This window comes from Nipponia nippon, unplaced genomic scaffold, assembly GCF_047370975.1.
Source record: "Nipponia nippon isolate SJK-2023a ecotype South Korea unplaced genomic scaffold, ASM4737097v1 scaffold_7, whole genome shotgun sequence".
Lineage (NCBI taxonomy): Eukaryota > Metazoa > Chordata > Aves > Pelecaniformes > Threskiornithidae > Nipponia > Nipponia nippon.
The window spans coordinates 31332475-31356458 of record NW_028262391.1 but is presented as its reverse complement, the minus strand read 5'-3'; the positions used below and the strand labels follow the sequence as shown (position 1 = coordinate 31356458).

Sequence of the window (23984 nt, the reverse complement as noted above, 5' to 3'; positions counted from 1 at the left end):
CTGAAGTTGGGAAACTAAGTTGGTCTCCACCTTAGCTTCAGATACACTTGGTTTCGACCCGAGTATATTGCAGGGTTTGGGGTCCTGTTGGATGTGATGGTGCTTGGGGGGGGCAGATGGAGAACTGGTTATTCTGGCCAGATCCTAGTCGTGATTTTAGCCTGGTGAGGCTTGTATTACACCTTTTCTTTCTTAAATGGTGCTCAAGTCAAGTCTTCACCTCTGATCTGTATTTTCTGTTTTTCAGTATTCCTACATATATTGCTAATCTACATCATCAGTCTTTTCTCTTTCTAAAGGTAACACAGAAAAGGGACAGATTTGACTCTTCCTACAGCTGACAGATACCAGTTGAACATGATCCTAAAATTGGAAGGGAGCTGGGAATCTGATACCTTGGTCTAGCGAAAATAGTTTTTTATTCTTCCTGTGTAGTTTTGTCAGTATTTACTCATAAACAGACTGAGAAGATGTGTTACGTTACCAGATTGCTGCCTCTTAATTTTCTTCTGGCCGCTTGCCTTCTCTTCCATGCTCTTTGGCTTTTAGAGCTTCTCTGCCTTTGTAAGGGCTGATGTGCAGTGGACTCCTCTGTGCCTCAGGATACTTGCAGTTGTTTTTAATGAGCTCTTAAGAATTTCATTTTCTTGCCTTTATCTTCTTTTCAGCCTTGCATTATTTGTCTTTACTGACCTCTGCTTGGGGAACTGGGATTCTTCCTGAAGCCCGTCAGTGCTATTTCTGAAGCACTGTTACAGAACAGCACAATATCCATGAACAAAACCAGAACCGCTTCCGCTTTAGAGATTCACTATATTCCATTATGAAGTAGTTCCAAAATATTTATTGTTAGACTGAGGAGTCAGAGGCAGTTGGAATCCAGTATTTTATGTACCATAGGTAATTTTTTTAAACAGATGTAACTTGTTTTTTCACTGCTTTAAAATAACACGCCCCTTCCCCCACTGTAACTGCGACAATGTGGTTTCAGGTGGTGAATTGATATGGGTTATCATCTCTCGCCACTCTTTAAACCTGGCATGAAGTCAGGGCCCACCTAAGACAAGAATGATAGTTCAGAGCTTTGCACAAGAGACTGTGAAAGTCTCTGAAATGCCACCAGTGTGACAGGGTGTATTATTAATCTCTAATTAGTAATTTAGCTTGATAATTTTAGACTTAACTGCGTGTGTTGAAAGAGTGGGGCGTGTGATAGCTGGGAGGACAGGATTCCTACCAGATAGGTGCAGTTATTAGAAAAAATTGCAGGATACTGTAAGCCTTTGAATCACAAACTCAAGTCTGGAAGAGAGGAACATCCCTTGTTTAGCTCGTGGCTAAGCTGGGTTCCTTGGTCTTGGCTGAGCCACGTAATAAAATGCCAATCCCAGGAATTTCCACCGCATGTTAGTGATATTGTTAGTTCACCAACTGAGCAGGGAACGACTGCTTTACTGGAAGTCATGGCCTACAAAACAAATTAATTAATGTCTCTATTTTTAACTCTTTAAGTTTGGGCCTCAGTGTGTCTCGGCATACACAGTAAAGCGTGCTCTAAGGAGAGACTGCTGTGTCAGGGTGTTAGTGGCACAGTAAAGAAGAGTTCTAGGCTTGTGACCATTGGATAACCAACCAATGCTAAACCGGTGTCTTTTTCCACCTTCGTTCCCCCAGCTTTCAAATGGTGTGAACTTTGTCTGCCTTCTAGGTAAACTTCACAGGCACTTGGAATAGTCACCATCCTGATTTGGTAACTTTCAACATGTTAAGAAATAAAGGGGAACTATAATATCTTTCTTTTCATGGCAGAGCCTTAATAAATCTGCTCTGCTAATTGTCAGAACTAGTATTTGAGATGAGTACTCTTTTTAAGTTTTTTGGAGAAAGTTTTGGGTAAAGAAATACCTCCTTCTTTGTTTAAAGCATACTGCCCTGGTCCAATTATGACTGTGGACTAATTGCTTTCTCCCTCCTTCTGCCCCACCTTTATTTATTTTGTGTATAGCAATGCCTCTGAAGTGCTGGGTGCTTTCCAGGCATTCAAAAGGAGATGTTCTTTGCTCCTGGAGTCCTTAAAACTGAAGAATATAAAGCACAGGTATACATGAGTTCTGTTGCTGTGTTCTCCTCTTCTACCCAACTGAGTTCTTCATTCCTACACTTGAAAAGCTAAATAGATGCAAGTACTGGAATTTCAGCATTAGCTACTTGCTGTCAAAGGGCAGGTCTGTTTTTCTGCTGGGTTCATGAGGATTTTTGTGGGTTGTTCACACAGAGTAGCTTTAGACTAGCCAAAAAACTTTTGTTACATTGACTTTTTGGCAGGCTTTCTGGGTATCGTGTTTATTCTGAAGAAATGTCTTTTGACTCGAAGAATTGCTTGTCACATGGGTGGATTCCCCTTCTGGGGACAAACCAAACCCAGCCATCACTGTACTCCTCTACTTGTATGACTGTTGTAACACTTAGAACAGCCTCTTTAAGAGAGCCCTTTGTTTTAATTTAGGTTAGTCAAATATTGTCATTCCTGTGAAATAACTTTTCTTGTAGCTTTTTGGATAATTTCTGTCCAGTGCCAATACGTAATGCTTCCTGGCTGAGTCAGTGCATCTGAGATCTTTTGTATCTTTACGAGTTAAATTTTAATTTAGAAGTACAGTCATCATTTTGGCTCTTTCCATCTCTTTTCCAGGGAAAGTCTCTTATCGGCAGAAGCAAAAAAAACAAAAAAAGTATTTTTTTAAAATATACAAATTTAAATTGCAGCATTGAAAATATCTGCACTGCACAATCATTCACACAAGTTCTCTTAGGAGCCAAAAGTGAATGCTGTCCTATTTAAATGTCACTGTGCTGGAGTAGCATACGTGCTGATGTTTACTGCTGAAGTACTTGAGAACTGGGGGAGGGAGCCAAAAAGCTTTGTCTCTTTGAACTTAATCTTACCACGGTCATGGTGCTGTAAGATCTAGAGGGAAAAATAGTGGCAATCCTGCGGGTCATGTGCTGTGCAGAGGTGTGTGTGGAGCCAGCATCTTTTGGCATGAGGGCTTGCTACCAAGGTCCTTCATTCATCTGCTGTGGCCAAGGAGAGCTGGTGCATGGATAAAAGAGGCAGAGTTGTGATGTTGTCACTGGTGGTTAGCGTGGCTGATTCAGTCTATTCAAATTTTAAAAAGCAATGAATATTGACTGGGCAGGGCTGAGGTGCAGCAGAAGTCTGGAAAAATTTAGTGCTATGGTAACTGCTGAGGCTGCTGGTAAGTGGAAACAAGACTTCTGATTGAATCACTAGCATGTGTCTGCGTTTATTTTTGTCTCTGTGCTCTATTTGGAATTGATCTACTGATGCAGCATTTTTGAAGCTTCTGATCGGGTGTGGGGGGCAGTTCCAAGTTTTCAGTGTTCACTGCTGAGAAGATGGTTTTAGGCAAAAGTGTCCTCCTGGCTTTAGTTAAGGTATATATCTTATGTATGATGGATAATGGATTTAAATGTATCATTACCAAAACACTAAAAAAAGATTATTTTTTTTTTCTGCTTGAAAGTGGGTGCTAATGTTTCTTACATTTCTTCTGTACTGCTGTATCAGTGCTTCACTTGCTGTGCGTCTTCTTCTCTTTGAATCCCTCATGAAGGGGCTCTAGTTAATGGATACCCCGTATGGAGTTTGTCCACACCTGAAACCTCTAAAACCAGTGATGATGCATGCAGACAGACTCTGTAGAGATTTATTTTGGATGATATTGAATGTTATAATTTATTAATTTAAAAAAACAAGCAGTAGGTTGTGCTTGAGGATGCCCACAAGTACTGTTTAACTAGTTTTGAATTTGTTGCATATGCAAAACTGGTTCGGAGCATTTGGAATTGAGGAAGCGAGAAGCTGTTCTGCACCAAGAAGTTCAGAAAGCAGCTGATGCTTTTGGTGGTGGAGTAGTTGAAGAAGAGTTGTTTGTTTTTTCTCAGAGAACAGAGCGATTTTTTTAAAATTGGAGGCTTTGTAGGTCTCAAAGCTCATTTCATCCATCACTTCTGGGATGTTAATTGGTAATAGATGGAAAAAGCAAGGTATCTTTTAAAACAATAACCAGCAATCATATATATGACAATGTGAAGTTCTGGATATAAGCTGTAGGCTGTGGAGTTGAAACCCAGCATGGTGAGAGAGTCTTATTTTATTTTAGGTTGTCTGCAAATTCTCTGTACAGTTCTACAGTCATTACAGTCATTATTTTTAAAGTTTGTCTCAAGCTTTAAATGGGAGCATAAGTTGAAGAGCAAAATTTTGTGAACCAGAAAGGCTTGTGGTCATGTTCTTCTACCCCCCCCCCCCAACATATTTCCATGGTGTTGTGTGTCTAGATTAAAGTGTAATCTTAAATTTAGAATTTCTGGATTTGTAGTACTTGTTTTTTATAAAAATACAAGTTTCTAGCCCTAATTTAAAGCTGAGTTGTCTGAAAATGGAAAGATACTGTTGTATGCATTTTTGCTCTTGGTTATGTGCATGGGATTTGCTGCAGTACACAAAAGAGGGAAGATGAATCTGCATAGAAAATAATAAAGCAGGATAAGCTGAAGTGGGAGATGACCTATTTTATCAGAGTTCAACAATTATTTTATTTCTTGTAATTTCCAACAGTTTGCTCAGTATTGGCACCATTATGGTGGCAATGCAGTGCAATGACCCAAGGAGGGACAGGGACAGAAGGGAAGCCATCAAATGCTGCAGCCCTGATTCTGATGAAGCTGTGTGCCAAGGTTGTGTGCAGGAGTGGTGTCCGCTCTCTCTGTTAAATTCCAGGTGTGCTAATGTCAACAGCAGCAGAAGTAGAGGCAGAGGAACAGGGATGGAGTTGGCCAGTGGCCCTATGCCAGCGGAGCTGTGCTGTGTGGGACTGAAGTTGAGGAAGCTGACACCACCACATGACAAAGCTGCACTAGAGGAGACAAAGTGGCCACAGTTTTACCGTGTTTCACCTTCAGCTCAGCCAAATAGATCAGGACATAAGAAACATTCCCTATGCTGAGAGGCGTGTCCTGCTCATTGAACAAAATTTGGCAGCTGCCAGCAAATCCAGGAGGTCTTGTGCTTGCTAATGTGAGCAGGTGAAGGTGGTGGGGATCGTTCTGTCAGAGTAATTGAGTGGTCTGCTACTGGACAGATTTTTGCTAAGTTTTTCGGGGCCTGCCAGTGTCAGGACCAAGCACTCTGGTATTATTGCACCAGGCTTAGATGTTGCCTTTATTGTGTGTTCAAACAGTTTGGGACCTTGAATCACAGCTCCCCTCAGGCTTCAACAATTGGCAGAGGTGGTGCTTCTCACTGCTCTCTGAAGCAATATAAACCTGGAATGTAGTTTGAGCTGTGGACTGTGATCCCAACTGCTCGCACACGTAGTTGAAAAAAAATCAAAACAGCAAAAACTACCATGTAGCAAGGAAAACTCTGTAGCAGCAGAGGGTTCCAGACTCAGTAGGAATAAGAAAATTGAAACACTAACAAGCATGCTGTCTTATCTGCCAATGTGCTCTAAGAAGCTGGCGAGGAAGAGCTAGAGCGCTCCCTGCGGATATAGGGAGAAATCTTCCATATTGTGCCTGGAAGGCTGTAAACATATACTTAAAATTTAGTTCTTCTTTACAGATGTTTGTATGTCATATGACCGTGTGAGAGTAAACTTTTAGATGCCATAAATGACTGCTTCAGAGAGGCTAGTCAGGGAACTCATGAGAAAGGTTGTAACTTCTGACTCATGCTCTGAGCAGTGCAGAAAATGTTTGCAGAAAATGTTTACAGAAAATGTGTGTTTATAAGTTGCTGTGCAGCACTGACCATAAGTACTTATGTTTAGCGTCCTTTGAGAGGCACTATAAAAAGGCCCCCAAACCCTACCACTTCAGTGTTCATCAAAAAAACCCCACCACCCAGCAACAAAAAAAGCTAGAAAACAAACATGTATGAATTGAAGAAGCTTGTTTGAGAAGAGTTAATAAAAAGATGCAATCAGAAAGGTAAAATGCCTTTAGATGGTATGGAGACTGTTTAAGGAGACGACATATTGGAGGATCGGAGTAAAAGTGTGTGAACTATTGGAGAGACTCAAAATGACCTGACAGTTGACACAATTAGTCACGAGGGTGAGAGAGGATAGGGATACACCATCCAAAAGTTGAAATTTTATTAGATGAGAAAAATGGAAAGAACAAACTTTTAAGTTTAAAAAAAACAGTAAGGTTGACCAAAATGACTTGAGGGACATCTGCCTCAAGGTCTGAAATGTTAAAGAAGTATTTTTCCCTCCCAAAACATCAGGGATGGGAAGCAAGCTGGAGTCTGTAAAACCAAGAGGTGATTCAGAAGAACTTTTTATTAAGGGCTCTGAAAAGGTAGGAATGTTTAGAGGCTCCCAAATGGCAGTCTTTGCTTTTAAAGGATTATCTGGCTCCAGTCAAAAAGTTAATACAACAACATCATTTGTCAATAAAACACATGCCAGTCACTGGTTTTAAATGATTATCTGGCTCCTGTTGAAGGGTTAATACAACAGTGTTATTTATCCATAAAACACAGGAACAAATCATTAGGGGTTATCTGGTCTTCATTCAAGAGTTCTAAAGAATGAAATAGCTGAAATTGTGGAGTGTGTTGTTTAAAAAGTCGTGATTACAGAGGAGAAGAGATGTGTATGTGTCTTTTTTTTTTTTTTTTTTTTTTAAGGGATCCAAAGGAATGAGATCACATAGTGCTTTCTCTTGAAGCCTCTTCTATCCTTGAGAACTCTACATCAGAGCAGAACCTTCCTTGTTGCTTTTCTTCAAGTGGACACTAGGTTCAGGAGCCCTTCAGCTGAAGAGCTAAAGGGCTCATGGTGATGTGCCAGGCAGCAGTCATCATGGCGTGTTTTGTTTGTGAGTTCAGGGTTGTTCTGTAGATCAGGAACTGGTCTTTCCTGGATGATCTGTGCTCCTTGATGACTAGGAAGAAAGCTGGTTTCAGCTGGTATGACCAGATCAGGACTTAGCTTGTGGTATATGTGTGTGTGCTTCAGGAAATTCTGTCTTTTCTCAACTTGGTCGATATCCACTGCTTTATGCACTGCTAGCCAAGAGTTTGCTGCCTGTCAGCAAAACTGTCCTGAAGTCAAGATATCGTTGAATAATTTAGGTTGGAAAGCGTCTCTGTAGGTCATCCAGTTCAGCTCCCCACTCAAAGCGGGGCCAGCTTCAAAGTTATATCAGGTTCCTCGGGTCAATGTGCAGTCAAGTTTTTGACTATTTCTGAGAGTGGAGGTGCAGTAGTATTTCTGGGCCCTTCTTCCAGTGTTTGATCACCCTCATGGTTAAAATATTTTTAGTAATGTCTAACTGGAATCTTCTTTGTTACAATTTGTCTATTGTTTCTCATGATTTTGGGGGGTAAGTGGGGTGTGTGTGTATGAAGTCTGGCTCCACCTTCCCTGTGCTCTCCCATTAGGTAGCTACAGACAGCAATGAGATCGCCGCTTTGTATTTTGTTCTTAAGACTGAATGAACACATTTCCCTCAATGTCTCTTCATATATCATGTGGTTTCAGCCCTGTGTCTTTTGCTGCACTCACTCCAGTTTGTTACTCTTCCTTGTACTGGAGATCCCAAAACTGAATATGATACTCACGGGTGCTGAATAGAGAGGAGCAAATCCCTTCCCTTGACCTGCTGTCTGCACTCACAGGATGTGGTTGGTGGGAGTAGTTCTTCTTTATTGTATCGTTTAGTCATGGTGGTCTTCCCCCCCCAACTCTTCCCCCCTCCCCCCCCCATTTTTTTTTTGGCTTTCCCAAATCTCTTCTTCAAGTCACAGGTATTTGTCCTGAAGCCTGTAATATGATGTCTTTACCTCATGTCTGTGTTCCTGCAAGCATTTCTCTTACCCTTGGTCTTTTATCATTTAAACTGGTTACTATTCTGTGAGGTAACTTTCTTCTTATACCAAGATAATCTCTTTAAAATCTTTTGGTGAAGGACTTTGTTAAAACCTCTCTGCGTTCCAGCAGTTGTAATTTGCTTATGGTGCTCCAAAGTCCTTTCTTGTCCTTTTCATGGCGGTTGTTGATGCTTGAGGGTCCTTGAGTAGAGGTGTTTTGCAGGCCATATCTTCTGTTGTAATTGGGGAGACCAGCAACTGATCTCTGTTCATAAAAAGCTGAACACTTTCACTGAATAGCAGAATAGCAACTAGCTGCTGTTGTCTTAGCTGATAATTGCCACGATGCTGTCCTTTCCCTCTCTGCTCAGGTGCATTTCAGAGGAGTTCCTAGGCCAAAGATGGAACAAAATCTTCCCCTCTGGACTCTGTGCGACAAAGGCACTAGCAGTTATGGTATCCCTCCTCAGATGAAACAGTTTTTTTCCTGTTTATACTGAGTTACTGAGGAGTAGATAGTCTAGAGAATAGGTTCTGTCGTCCTTACAGTTCTTTGCAAGTTTAGGTTTTGGGATGAATGCCCAAAAGTCTTGCTTTGTCTCTGTCCAGTTCATGTATCTTTTGAAGCAATGCTGGTCTTTACCATTGACCTTTCTACTTCAGGACATACCACAGATGATGCAGGGCTTAATTTTATATGAATCCTCCCCACTCCACTCTTTTGTTATATCTTGCCTGGCTACTCTGGCATGCGGCAGCAGAAACCTTTGGGATGTCTTTTGTTGCATGCCCAGGCAGATGCTAGCTGACCTTTGGCTGACAGTTCCCTGAGCACAGGTGAAGTGATCCCTGTTTGTGCTGGAGGAGCTGGTTAGCCTGTGGTAGGGGAGGTGGTGCCCTTGAGCTCCTTCCGTCATGACCAAGCAAGATGAGGAGGATTATCTCCAGGGTGGGGCCAGTCAGATATAAAAGCTTAGGGCTACTATCTGCAGCAAGTAGTCATTTCACCAGTGTCCTGGGACTTGGAGCAGTGCAAAATACACCCAGGGCATTTGTTTGCGTTTCTGCCTGCACTGTGTCCAAGCTCTGTTGCACTGGAGTGTCTGCTGTCCTGTCTCAGCAAGCAGAGCGCCTTGGTCTCTTTTTGTAGACAGACTGCAGGCTTTCAGCATTTCTGTGGAGAATATCAGATTTGCTATGTAATAACATACATTCTAGGTATTTTGGAAACCCTCACAAATCTCTCTTTATCCTTCTAAATGAGAAATATGAAATCCAGCCAAAGGTCCTGGAATCTGTCCTCTGTGACTGGAGAGTTTGCAAGATAAACTTGTTTGCCCTGCATGCCATCAGAAGATTCAAATCTTCTGCTCCTGAACTGGCTGCTGCCAAAGCCTTTTCTAAGTTCAGTGATCTTCTTATTATTTCCTTTATCAAACACTAGCACTTCCTTGGTGCTTGTGTACTTACATAATGTATACATGGTGAGAGCTGACAGACCTGGGCTGGCCTTTCTTCGTTGTAGCTGGCTGTTACATTGGCATAGCCGTATTTTGTCAGTGTTCACCCCAAGAAACTTTGAACTTGAAGAGGCCTAGTCTTGCAGCAGGAAAACACTGAGGTGGGTGAAGTTACAAGTCCAGCAATAGATTCTCCATATTATGATCATGTATCGTTTTCCTCTGAAGATAACCCTAAAAGGACAGGGGCCAGCTAAAAGGAAAAGGTGGACCGTATAATGGTTAGTAATTCAGTGATCAGGTATATGGATAACTGGGTTTGTGACTCCAGGGAGGATGGCATCATGACTTGGCTGGTAGACACCAAGTACCCAGCTTTCCCAAGGCATCTGAACATTGTACCAGTTGCTGAGTGTGAAGTGATAGCTGTGGTCCCTGTGGTGCTGAAGGCATAGGGAAGAGCAGAAAAGGTTCTGTATGTAAAACTTTTAACTATTACATAGGAAGTTGAAAAACAGGACCTCTGCTGTAGTAGTTTCCAAAATGCTGTTCCTCACCTTTGCACAGTACTGTGCTTTGCCCAGTACCAGAAAGAGAGGTGAGGAGGAACAGTTCTGGTATGTTGCTGAGGGATTGGTCTGAGGAGGAGGGGTCTGGATCTTCTGGAAGCTGGGGCACTTCTGAAATAAAGCATGCTTTTTAAAGAAGGGACTGACTTAATTTAAAGCACTGTAGAACTGGGTTTCAAGTGTTTAAAATCTGGAAGGTGTCATGATACCAAGATGTGAAGTGTAGAAGAAAGAAAAAGTTGTCCATGTTTGTGAAGATGTGGTGCTATTTATCAAAGAGATTATAGGCTAAAATCTGATAAACTTAGAGATCTATAAGGATTAAAATTTCTGTGTAAACAAGAAATAAAAATCAGCTATTATCATTTCCATGCTATTTGATTGGGGTGGTGACAAGGACTGAGATGGAGAAGTTAAGGGCAGGGAACAGTTGCTGCAGGAGACTCAACCCACGTAGCTTGAAGAAATGTAACTTTGGGGTCAAGTTCTGAAATAATATTTTTAGATATGGTTAATGTTTTATGGAGCAGGTGGTCAAGGAAGCCACAGGAAGAAAACTGATACTGTGAAAGAATAGCAGGACACTGGCTGTAGTCTGTTTGGATTTATACCTTTACATGAACAAGAGCCCAACAGTAACTGTTAATTTCAAAGTGTGGTAACATAAAAATATGGAAGCTTGTTAAAAACAAACTGAGCAGGGCGGCTGTTTCTGTGGTTCCAGGGCACATTAAGAGAATTACAGACCATGCAAATTAGCAGAAATAGAACAAACAAAATGGGTATATGCATAAATATTGCAGTGAGGAAGAAGAGCCTTTGCGAAGGCTGCCTAGGCCGTACAGTCCTGTTGAACGGAGAAGTAGATAAAGATCAGTCTGCCTGGATTTGCAAAAGCCGTTTGGCAAGGTCCAGTCTCAGAAATTCTTGAGGAAGGTAAAAGAAACGTGGGATAAAGTGAAGGAGCTTGTGTGGCTGAATGATCAATTAGACGATTAGCTAACAGGTAGGAAGCTGGGCAGAGAAATGAATGGCCCATGTGCATGTGTCATGCCCCCTCTCCTCCCTGCAGCTGAGGATGTTCACCAGTGGATTTCTGTGGGGATGTGCACTGCACCTCTGATGTTCACTACCTTAATAAATGACCTGGAAGTGAAATTAACAGTAAGATGATATTTTTTGCTGATGATATGAAGCTAGCTAGAGTTGTAAAATCAAGGGCTGACTACGGATGACAAAATGAAAGATGCGGTTCAGGCTGGATAGATATAAAATGATTCGCATGGGGGGAGAATAAACAATCCAAACTTGACACAAAAAATGGTCTCTGAGCTGCCTCTTACAGTGCAGGGACAAGTTCTTTGTGTCGCGGTTCTATGGAAAAATCAGCTCAGTTCTCATCTGCAGTCAAAAAATAAATGGAATAATAGAGACCAGGAGGGGGAGGAATAGAAACCAAAATGGAGAACATCATTATACTGTTGTCTGTAATAATCACTGTGTGTTTGTGTCGTGAATGATGCTTGCGGTTCTGGTTTCCCCCTGCTTCTCAAAGAAGATACAGAACTGGAAGTGTAGCAAGAATATTAAGAGGTATAGATGAGCTTCTGTAAGAGGAACAACCAAGTAGATTGCAAGTAGTCAACCTTGAGAAGAGACCATTGGGGAGTAGGGTATGAATGAGGACTTTAAAATCCTTGAGAAAGTTAAGAGAGAAACGCTATTCCTCTCTCTCCCAATTCTAAAAATGCAAGTACTAAGCAAAACTAGCTTGGACAGTAATTGAATGGTGGAGCTGCAGGATATTGCCTTTTCACAGAGCTTACAAAGGTTGAGAAGGTGATCAGATTAATGGATGAAAATCTATTGGAGAGTGAAATACGGAAAGACCACCTTTTTCTTAGGAAATTCTGTAAAATATATGTTGGACAATGAAAGAATGTTCCTGGAAAGTACAACTGTTTGCTCTGTCCTGTGGATCCACTACCAGCCACTTCTGGAGACAATATATTAGGCTAGGTGGACATTTGTTCTCATATATTATATCTGCCCTTATTGTTTTTTTTTTTTTTTTACTCTTATGTTAATCACCTATATAAATATTTTTTTTTCTGATATATGGGGGGAAACCACCCACCCAAACCGAGAAATTTAATTGCTGATTGTTTTCCAGTCCTCCTCTTACCAATTAAGAGCTAAAAAGTAGCTGTAGTTGTGTATCAGAAAGCTGTCAATCAGTAAAGCAGACTGACATTTTATCTTGGATTCAAGAGAAGACTAAATTCTTACCTTAAATGATTTGTGGATTCTCCCCCCCCCCCCGCTATATTTCTGCTGCAGAAAATCTTGTGGATTGGCTGTTCTGTGCTTGACTGATATTTTGTTTGGGTTTTTTGAAGGTACATGGGAATAGGACTTTCTGCTCAAGGAGTCAACATGAACAGGCTTCCTGGTAAGTCACTGTTAAGATTTGGTTTGGCTTACAGTCTGTGTTAAATGTTCATTTGAAATAAAGTTTTAATTTATTTATATGAATTAGTGATTGTGTGTTTCTGTTAATAAAATGTCATGACTATAAGTGTTTTATATCGGAAAGTTTCAAACTATTGAGTGTTATCCTAAACTGAATTACTAATATTGTTATGTAGCCATGATGATTTTAGCAGATAATAGAAATTAATATTAAACTAATGAGCAATGGGTAAAATGATGAGCTTTCAGACATGCAAGCTCTTCTTTACGTCTGAAAAATAAGTAGCAAAATAGTTTGAGACTTAATCTGTGTATCCCACTTGACAAATTTACATGAAAGAATCTGAAAATGACAGGAAAATTAGCGTGTCATATTGTCTCTCCTCTCTTCTTTCCCTCTTCCCACTGAAAAATGAGAAGAATGTGGTAGAGTGGTATTTCCAGTTAATATTGTTGCTTCCTTTGTTTGAAATGTTTGTTTTTAGGGTATCCTCTAAGTTGGTTAAGTAGCTTCTTTTTAAAAATAAATAAGCGGTAATCTTTCTTTAACAATATCCAATTTATTAGGTAAAATTATAATTTCTAGATTTGGATCAACATAGTGACTTCTGTAGCAGGAATTCTTTCAGCTAGGTTTGGAACTAGAAGTTGTCTGTGTTTGGTAGAAAGTAAATGTTCTTCAAGTGCCAGAATGAATGATAGCTGGTTCCCAGCGGTGGAAGCTTTTTTTGATCTTGAGTGTGATTTACTTGTGGTGGAGTTGTTTTAAAGCTGAAATGTGTGTTCATATTCAGAGAGTGCAACATGCTTGGTTTTTTCCTTATAACCTCCAATTGAAAATGTTGCAGCATTGGAGCAAAATCCTTGACTATTCTGTTCACAAAATATGTAATTCTGTAGCTCTGTTATAGATTTGTGAAATGTATATTTTTATAGCTATGTTTCTGAAATTATGCTAAGACTGCAGATGGAGTCTCAGCAGGAAGATGAAAAGGAGACTTAAGACAGCCAGGGTCCTTGGATGGCTTCAGAAAATAGCCAGCTTTCTGGTGCCCATTGTTTTAATTGTAAATCTGCTACTGAATTTTGCAATGGAACAGCTGCCTTGTTTTGTTATTGAAGAGAAGCATGGAGATCTTGGAATGCATGAGGGAGCATTTGGGACCTTCTGCATTGATAAAGAAGAAATTTGGAATTGTAGGCTAATTGCTTTAGTTAATTAGTTCAATTAAAATTTCACCAGTGAAACAATAAGCATTGTTGTGTTAGTGATAAATGTTGGTGCAGCCTGTGGGCCATTCATAAATGACAGCCATGGTTAACAGTTGCAGACAGACTTTCCTTTTCCAGGTACCCTTTCATCATGTTTGATCGACCTTGAAGAGCCTTCTTTTGGCCACCGTCAGAGGCAAGTCCTAAGATCTGTTGGTCTGACTTGGGCACAACCTTCCTTGCGTCTGTTTTTCTCTGGTAATTTCAGGCCTGCCCAGAGAGCTTGTGGAACCTCTAACTTTGGAGATATTTAGGACTCGGGTGGACATGGCCTTGACCAGCCTGATCTAATTAGACCTCTTTTGAGCAGGGTTTGGACTAGGTGACTTCTGGAGGTCCCTTCCCTCCTTAGTTATTCTACACTTCTATGATAACTCTGGTTTTGGGAGAAGGGTTTCAGGGACACCCGTGTTTTAAAGAATTTGCGTTTTACTGCAAACTGGATTTCTTAATAATTATGACAACTACAGCATGTACACATTGGAAGGAGGATTAAGGTCACAGGTCTTCATCCACTGAGAACTAGCCCAGAGAAGGAAGGCAGGACACTTCCAGTTTTCTCAAGTGATACTTGGTTGCAAAAAGGTAGGGAATGTCTGGATCAAGATGATCTGGTATCAACAGGTAATAGAAGTCCCAGTTTTCAGACTTCTCCTCTCTCTGCACTCCCTCCCAACCCAAGCGGGTTGTGTGCTTGTACAAGGTGAAGCGTGAGTCTAGTCCCATCATCTCTTCCCCAGGTTGAAGTGCTTGGCTGCTTGGAAGAGGAGTTGTTTGGAAAGATGGGTGGGATTGTCTTGTAGACTTGGCCTGCAGACTGCTGGTTGCATTATGCTTAACCTAGGATTCTCCTGGGATTATAACAGTTATATATGTGTGTGTATATATATATAAAACACAGTTGAATATTAACCTGAGATGGTGTGTACTGAATGTCGTAGGTGTGTTGTCCTGAAATTGAACAGCCAACACAATTTCTTTTTTTTGTTGTGCCCTGTCCCCTCCCGTCCCCCCGTGTCTGTGTGTGTCCTGACTAAAAATTAGCCAAACCACTTCTGATAAATGCCTTCAAAGCCCAAGAGCTACATGGGCAGTATTTTGTGGCCAGTTTGAATCAAAGTGCCTGTATACTACTATTATTTCTAGAGTGTATGTGGCAAATGTGGAATTCTTTTCTCTGAGTGAACTAAAATGTAAAGTGAACTTGAGACTTCAGATAGCACTTATTTAGCAATGAATTACACAAATTTGATCCTGTGAACCTGTTGTTTGTTTGCTCACGTGCAGATTATGTTGCCAAGAGTGATTCTGCGGGCATAGTTAGGTTGATCTCTCATCCTCTGTGTAAAATGAATCTGCATGGCTCTGTATTACAGCTCAATAAGTTTCTTCCTGGCTTTTGGAGAATGAGTCTGATTTATTTTTTATAGTATTAGAGTATATATTGCTCAAGTAACTGAAGTGAGAAACATGGATCAGGCTTAACCGTTACCAGGTCCTTCATAGCACAGAGTAGGCGAGAGCTCACAAAGAAGTGACAGACTTTGGAGTCTTGACTTGGCTTCATGTCAAAGTGTAATTTTAAGTTTTTGTGTCCTGAAACCCTTCCAGGTTTGTCTCCTTAGACCATTTCTAAGTCACTTCTGCTCTAACAGATCAATTTTTGCTTGGCATGCTGGCAGGGCAGTATGTGACCCGCTTACAGGTGGTGGTTTGGGAGCCCAAAGGGAGGCAAAGTTGGTCCCTTTCTTGTTCCCACTTTCAGTGGGAATCCTTAGCACCCTGTCAGCCCTAATTCAAAGAACAATCTTGTTGCTGGGCTCTGTCTCAAACTCCCCCGCCCCGAGACCAATGGCCCTATCTAGTTCCAAGTCAGGGCATTTGTACTTTGTGCCAAATTTATTTTGGCTTCAGCCCAGCTCTGTGCTGGTAGGGGTAGTGCTGAGTTTTCTCTGAAGGTTGGAAGTGTGGTTGGAGCAACCTGAGTGTTTCCTTAAACTACCCCTCTCTGCGTTGCGAACAGAGACTGCTTTTAAAAGGAGGGAGCCCTGTCCCTGTTCAACTCAAGGTTTCTGTAGGCCGTGCTTTACAATTCAATCAGCAGGTCTGAAATTACTGTGGGATTTTTATTGAAGTGCCAACTTTTGTGACCCTGATGTGTGTTGATGATTTTTTTTATTATTATTTTTAAAAGACATTTAGAACACTTACTAGTAAACATCCTGCTTTAAACTAGTGGCTTTTATTGAAATGTCTGCTCACTTCTTACCCCAGATACAACTTTTTTTCACATGTGCTCAGCATTTTGGTATCTGAGGATGAAATTACATGTTACAGCTGAACTGATCTAACTCACTGTCATCAAAGGAAAGAAACCCGACCCTTCCTCCCCCCCACCTACAGCTGCACAGTCCCTCTTCTTCCCTTGTGCAAGCCCCGGGCTCTGGCACATGTCACCTCCTTTGCCAGGCCAGCTCTCGCCTGGCAGGAACCTGCCTGCTTTTCTGATGTGTTGGAGTTGTGGCAGGCTGGTTCCTTCAGAACTCATGGAGCAATGCTCTTACCTTTGCATCCTGAATGTAACATCTGAAGCATCTTATTTTTTTTTAATTTATTTTTTATTAAATTATTCAGCCCTCCGTTTTTCTGAGCTCAGATGAAAATGCATTGGTGGTTTGCTACAAGTTTCACCTAAAGTTCATAAAAGGGTGAAGATAGGTGTTCCTGTCTTTAATACAGATGAGATGTGCACACTGGAGATGATTCTTCCCTGAACGTGGTGTTCTGCATTGGTTTGAACCAAATGAAGTCCTGCATGCTGTTGAGAGATAGCATTTCATTTGTTTTAGCTCTTTGAGGGTAACCCAGCAGGAACATACAGCCAGGCAGAGAGGGAAGGAGGGATGATTCTCTACGGTAGCAGCAGGGTCTTAATGCAGCCTAAAATGTTGTGAAACCATACCCTTAGGCATACCCTGCTTCAGTTTCTGAAAGAGCATAGATAGGATCTGACCAATCACTTCTAGAGACTTTAAACACCCTCTGGTTAATAACTGACTTGCCCTGCTATGCAGCATTGCACATGTTAAAGGAAGTGCCAGCTTTCACTCACCATTGTTTGGTTTTCTGAAACTTTGATTTTTTTTTTTTTTTTTTTTTTTTTACCTTACTTTTCAAATGAAAAGATACTGCTTGGCTTATTCACTGTCTGCCTGCTTCAAAGTCCCTATTAAAAGAACAAGCTTTCAAATTCAAGAATTTTTATAGACTTGAATTAGAGTGCAGCCAGATAAACCGGCAGAATTTGGTGTACAGAAACCTGCTCAATATTGGGGTTTGGCTTCTGGGACTGTAATGCCTTAAGCCAGGTCAGCAAAACCAGAAACAGTTTATCCAACTGCCCTGTGTCTTTGTTCAGCAAAGGGTCCTTGTGAGTGATCTGTTTCTGTAGACATCGAGATAAAATAAAAATGAGCACTGGGAGTTAAGACTTCTCCATGCTCCCCTCCTCTGTGAAAGCCATCCATCCTCCTCTGTAAGCCACCAACATGATGAACAGGCTTTCCATTTTAGCTTTTGTTTAGCTTTTATTTAGCTTTTGTTTGTTTAGCTTTTCCTTTTCTTTTCATTCTCCTCTTGCTGATAGGTTTCTGTTGACACCTGTAGATAGGACTTTATTTCTTCTCAGCTTATCTTGCATGTTATCAGAGGAGATGCAAGCCGGGGAACAAGGCTATTGAGCAATCTGTCTTCCTGGTCCTTCCTTTGAGAGGAAAAAGATACTGGTTTCTTCCCTAGGGATGTTCACAAGGGCTTTTCAGGAAGGTGTGCTCCCTTCCGGGACCACCAGAGAAGGGAGGCTGGATAGATGTTGTATTGTAGGAACCAGTGAGAAACTAAAGGAACTGGGCTTGTTCAGCCTGGAGAAGAAGAGGCAGAGAAGGGATCTAGTAGCAGCCTTTCACTATCTAAAGGAGCTTGCAGAAAATATAGACCCAGACTCTTGTCAGTACAAGGAAGAGAGGCAACAAGCACTAGCTGCAACAAATAAAATTCTTATGGGAAATAAGATATTATTCCTCATCAGAGTTGGGGATGCTTTACTAGAGAGGCTCTATCCTCAAGAGATTTTCCAACCTCAATTGGACAGTGCTCTAGGCAACCTGATGTAACTCTTAAGTTAACCCTGCTATGAGTGGGAAGTTTGGCTAGAGACCTCCAGATGTTCCTTCTAGCCAGTTTTGTTTTGGTGTTTTGGGGTCCACCCCCGCCCTGATTGCCAGGGGATCTTTCTGCTTCTAATGTGTTTAAAGAACTTCATTTCCATGTATCAGCTTATGCTTTGGTTTGTCACTTTCTGTGACTCCAATGACAAATGAAGGACCTGTGCTAAAGGACTTAGTCCCAGTGGTAAATATAATAATTATAGAAGATGAGGCCTCACCAAATCATCTGATCTGAAGCTAATTCAATTATGCATCAGTCCTGCCTGACAGGTGTGTGTCTAAACCAGTCTTTCATTATCTTTCTGGCAACTTCTTCTAACACTGTCCTTGTGTTGGAAACTTTTCCTGATGACTAAGCTGAATATCCCATGTAGTCTAAGTCCAGTACTCTTGGATTGTGTGGAGGTGGAGAATAATTAATTTATTTCCCCTTTGTAGCTCTATCCATGAAGACCTCTGTCACTGCTTTGTGGTCTTCTTGCTAGACCAAACGTCCCTGGCTCTTCACCCTGTCCCTGTTTGTCGTGTTTTCTTGATTTGTGACAACTCTTGTTGACCTCTTCTGAACTCTGACCACTGGGTGCATCACAAGTCTTACTCCCTGTAGGAAAAGAAAACATTAAAATTCAGAGCAAGTCCAGGAAGTGGCTCTTATCCCACACTGCAAACAAGGGCAAATGAAAATCCTTGCCAAGCTTTCACAATTTCTAAGGCTTAAGCAGAAAGGGGAAGGGAGGGGAAGAAGCTAGATGGTTAACTGGGAGAAGGGCCTTCCCCCTTGGCTTCTAGAGCAACCAGCAAAAGCCCTGAAGTATGGGATTAAATATATGAACAGTATGTGGCAAACAAATAGCGATTCAGTCTGCTTTCAAATCCTCCTGGCTAAATCAGCATTTTGGACATCCAAATTACCTCTATCTTTAGAATTAATTTCTATTAAGTTTGTTTAACTGTTTATGCAGCTGATCAAGCTCTGTCTTGAAATACCTTATGGTATTGTCCTGCTGCAAAGCTTTTCCAGAACTATTCTTAAAAATAGTTGACCAAAATGGCACGTGGGATTTCCATACGGTGTCTTAGTAAAGTCTTATACAATGGTATTTTTACTTCCTTGTCTTTTTAGTAAATATACCTCAGATGTAACTTTTCTTCTACTCTATTTGCTCTGTTGAGGAAATAGAGCAAATCAAAGTTTTGCTTTTAGTTTAGATGTAATTTTAATTATGTAGTCTATCCTTATTGCAACTTGTTGACACATTAGGAAGGCAGATGGGTAGAAAAAAGGACGAGAAAGCAGTGACAGTCCAAGCTGCTGTTAGTGTAGACTCCGCGTATCAAGGCTGAGCGAGCAGACATCAGGCTATGGGCAGGCTGCCTGTTGTGCTCAGTGCACATCAGGTTGAAGTAAAGCTACTCATGGTTGACGCTTGTGGACTGTGTAGGGAACCTTGGCGCACCATGGAGAAACCTAAATTCTGTTCCTCCCCTGTGTTATTATCTATAAGGAAGGCTTGATGCTGTAAAGAAGCATGGAGTCATTCCATTTACCTCCCCCTTGGCCCCTGTTTTGTTCTTAGTGTTGCTGTGGCTCTTCATGGAGAACTTGAGACCACTGAGGTTTCTAGTTAAACCACTCAAATTATTCAAGAATGGCTGAAGGAAGCCTTGTGATTTCTTAGAAGCGGTCTGAGTACTTGCTTTTACATGAGCATTGCTTATAGTTTTCTCTTTCTTGCCTGTTTTCCTTGTATTTTCTACTTGCACTTAGTCCTCTTCAGGACTAAGCACCATGGAAACCTTTGAGTACTATTTGATAGAGTTTTGGGATAAGAATGGTTACTTGAGTAATTTAATCAAAGTGGTACCAAAATGTATACTTGGTTCAACATTTAATATTTTTTTTAATGGCAATTTGGATCTGTTAACATTACTTCTGCTAGATTGGTAATGGCAATACCGTCTATACCGTGTCCTGCTGGAGTTATTCAATGAAGAGTTAGTATATAACCCAACTCTGCTTGCCGTTCCACGTTTAAACCTTTCCCCTTGCTAGCCAGGAAGAGATTTGACTTGTCAGGAATTTTATTTTATTTTATTTGTGCAGTAAGTATAACCCAGCTTGAATAGTACCCAAATGTTCATTTTGATGTGTGATTTGTGTATAGATAACTGTAGTACCCATAAGGAATTTCATAAAGACATCACTTACTTAGTACCTGCATGAATTATAGAGTATGGTGATTATTTTTTTGGATGTCAGGTTAAGGAAAATATAGAGTGGATATTGAATTATTTTTTTTTTAATAAATAATACATAAATGTGCGTTCCCCCAAAACTACTTATGGAAGCACCTCCAGGACTTAGTTACACATGCAGTCCTTCAGCTGGCTGTGCTAGTTCCTATCCACAAACTTGCTTAGACTTCTGGTACCCTCTCATTTATCCTAGCAAACCAGTTTGTGGGGCTGCATATGAACTGGGTCATGTAATTAGGTTAATAATAATGGGTGGGGGACACTGCTTGATTTTTGGGGTTGTTATTAACTTGGATCTGTTCTATTGCCCTGTTGATCACACAGGTAGTGCCGGTTGAAACAAGTCCTCTGTGAAACTTTATTCTACAGAAACATGTGGGTAACAGTGGTCTGAGATTATTTTTGATAGAAACAAATATTACTCTCACCTGAGATATGTGCTGAAAATCTTAATTAAAGATTGAGTGTTCCCTCCAATTACCAGTTATCCAGCTGATCATGGAGACTGGTTTTTTATGAAGGAGCATCTTGCTAGGGCATACTGGGCTGAAGCTAGCTTGGCTGGCTGTGTCTCTCTAGTTTTTTATCTGTCTGCCTTTTTTCAAGTTGTTTGAAGATGATGGCTGATTACCTTTTATTTTGGTGATTAGTGAGATGATACTTGATTGGATTTTTTTTTTTTTGCACTGAGCTTTGTTTCATTCAGTCACATAGTAAAGCATGGAAAACAAATGTCAATGAAAGCATATGCTTATTTTGCTGTTAACTATCTGATACCTTACAGTTCAAATGATCAAGGGACTGAAGGATTGTAAAGCTACTGAGCTCAGAAGGGTTATTAGCTATTATTAGAAGGGCTGTGTGCTAGTAGTGGCAATGCCTGGGCTATGGAAGGGTGTCGTAAGGAAAACTCAAACTTGGGTGATGGAGGAGAATCTTATCTTGGGAAATTCCTGGGCCAAATGCCTTTTAGCTGTGTCTGGTTTGTTGCTGGTGATACGTTAAAGAGGCTGTGATGTGTGTGCCATGGTTATTAACGCTCTAGAGTATGATGGGATGAAAGCATCTACAGAAATCATCCCGGTGGTAGTGGAGGAAGCTGTCTGAAATCAAAGGACAGTGACTTCTTGCAAAGAAAGTATATTGTAGAGGAGTGCAGTGGTAGTCTGAAGTAGAGGCCACCAGAAATTCATTCACAGTAAATCGAGGGGGATGCTGTTAATCACCCCAAAATACAAAGGGATGTGAAAGATCGAAGCAGAGAGAGCCTCTGACCTGCGGTGGCTGCAGGAGGAGGGCTACGATCCTACCACTGCTGTCTCTGCCTCCCCAGGCTGAGCAAACCCCACAAATGTATTTTGTGCAAGACACGGTGGAGCATCTAGGAAAGTGTCCTGTTGCTTAAATGCAGGTTACTTGGGAGCAGTTAGCAATGCCAAAAATCTGAAGTTCAGTAGGAGCTGAGGGGACAAAGCAGCCTGAGAACTGCTCCAAAAACTTCACTTGGGTAGCCTTGTTGCTGCCAACTTAACTAGGTTTTGACCTGGAAAAGTAATTTGTATCCGTCTTCAACATCCTAAGAGGTTATAGGTATGTTTGGAAATTGCAGGGTTTTGGTGCTGTGTAATGGAAGAAACGAGAGCGAAGTGGGTCAGTGTGTTTGGTTCAGCTCTGCAATTAGTGATCCTTTTGTGCAGAATGGATTTTTAGAGGGATTCCTCACCACTCGAGAGCTCGTCCAGATGCGTGAAGATGACGGTGGAGCTTAGAACAGTGGTGGATAATAAACATACACTGCCAAGAAAAAGATAGACATTACAATAGATTTAAGATTTCTGGCCTTTGTAAGTCAGAGCTTTTTGGATTTCTCTACATGAGTCTCTTATTTTTTGCAAGTGGGGTGTATTTTTTAAGTGAATCTCCTGGTTGTCACCGCTTGCTGTACTCTATTTACATCTTCAGTTGTGCTACCCTTGTTTCCTCTAAACTGAACTGAAAGATGTGCTCACAGTTAGTGCACTCCAGCCGCTGATAACTATTCAGGCCACAGGACAAGGCTAACTAATATGAGGTACCCATCCCCATGTAAAAAAAAAAAAAAACAATCAAAAAATCTCATACTGGAGAAATAGTGTCCTGAGACTGGTTGAAACTGGTTGTTTCATTCTCCAAATCTGCTCTTACTGCTGTACCATGTGCTACTTTCAAAATACCTTTTTTTTTTTTTTTTTTTTTTTTAAATTTAGGTCCAAATGAAGGTCATGCTAAAGAAATGGATAAGAAATTTAGGCTTCTTATAATAAAACAAAAGGATTTCCTTTGAACTTAAGCTTTCACATATTTTTAGTGTAAGAATTTTTCCCATATGGAATCAATTTCATGTGCTCAGTGTATGTAAAACTTCATCATAGGAAAGTAATCTGAGAAATACTAATTTTCCATTTATTCTGGGCATCTCTGGTTCATTTATATTGTTTCTTTTTTCATCTTCACTCTCAGTTCTATGTGTATGCAGCGCTTGACCAAATTTTAAATGCACCATGGGTGCCCTGCTGCATCTGTCATGAAGAATCATGATCTCCGAGTTCCTCTGGCATTACTTAACTAACCCTCATCTTGTTTTCTCTTCTGCTTCTACTCTCTGCAGATCAGGAAACACCCTTTAAAAACATTGTGCTTTCTCAAAATTGTATGATCTTTATTTAAAAAAAAAAAAAAAAAGGTTCTATATATCTTTGTGAATCTTGTGTTTTATGATTGACCTATCTGCTACCAATCGAGGTCTGCCGAGCTCCACTTAATTGCTCAATCGTCTTCTCTTCATCCCATGTAAGCTTTCTTACTTTCTGGTCAGTTTTCTTAGATCCTAGTCTGCATACTGAAGTTGCCTGAACTTGTATGAAAATTCCAGCTTGAATATTGAAATGGATTTGATCCATTTGCTATGAATTCATTCCTATCCCATCTTCAGCTCCTAGAAGAACTGGAGGTTCATTCTTTCACATTCTTCAATCAGATTCTTCATTTTTTCACATATCAATAGTGGGCTTGCTGACAAAGTATGGATTTGCAAGATCTACATTTTGGAGACATCTGAAGTTAAAACTTACCAGTATATGATTAAAAGAATTAATTGTGTGTACTGTGTGTGGGTGCGTTGTGGTACGGGAGGGGAAGGTTTTGGACTGATTTTGTTTACAAGGATGGCTGTGATGGTTTTGTTATAAAATACAGGTTATGTGAATTGATATTTTAGTTTGTGTTGTTAGGGTGTTTGAATAACCTGCATTCAGATCAGCCATTCTTTTAAAACGTGTATATTCTCTTGAAATCAGTAGTTGCAAGCAAAGATTGTTGGTTTTCAGGCGCGTAGTAGCATTTATCTTTCTTGCTGTTCCTTTGTCTGGGAGTGGTGTCTTGCATGTGGCTGGCCTCGTCTGGGGAAACAGCTTTTATGCAGCCTGGTAAAGGTCAGCTCATGTCTTGTTTGCCCATAGTCAGCACTGGAAAATGAGCTTGATGTCTACAGCACCTGCAGAATCATAGGATCGTTTAGGTTGGAAAAGACCTTTAAGTCCAACTGTTAACCTAGCACTGCCAAGTCCATGACTAAACCATCTCCCTAAGCACCACATCTGCCAATCTTTTAAATACTTCCAGGGGTGCAGATTCAACCATTTCGCTGAGCAGCCTGTTCCAGTGCCTGATTACCCTTTCAGTGAAGAAATTTTTCCTAATATCCAACCTAAACCTCCCCTGGTACAGCTTGAGGCCATTTCCTCTTGTCCTATTGCTTGTTACTTGGGAGAAGAGACCGACC

The 23984-nt window shown here is 40.9% G+C and overlaps 1 protein-coding gene across 4 annotated transcripts in view; it reads left to right on the top strand.

Annotated features, from left to right (window-relative positions):
• RANBP10 (RAN binding protein 10) overlaps nucleotides 1–23984 on the top strand; it is an 89065-nt gene that overhangs the window by 9933 nt on the left and 55148 nt on the right. For all 4 annotated transcript variants that reach the window (XM_087738979.1, XM_087738978.1, XM_087738977.1 and 1 more), the window contains exon 3: nucleotides 12338–12390. In XM_087738979.1, coding sequence (XP_087595105.1) covers nucleotides 12338–12390 — 53 coding nt within the window. The remainder of the gene's footprint in view (nucleotides 1–12337; nucleotides 12391–23984) is intronic.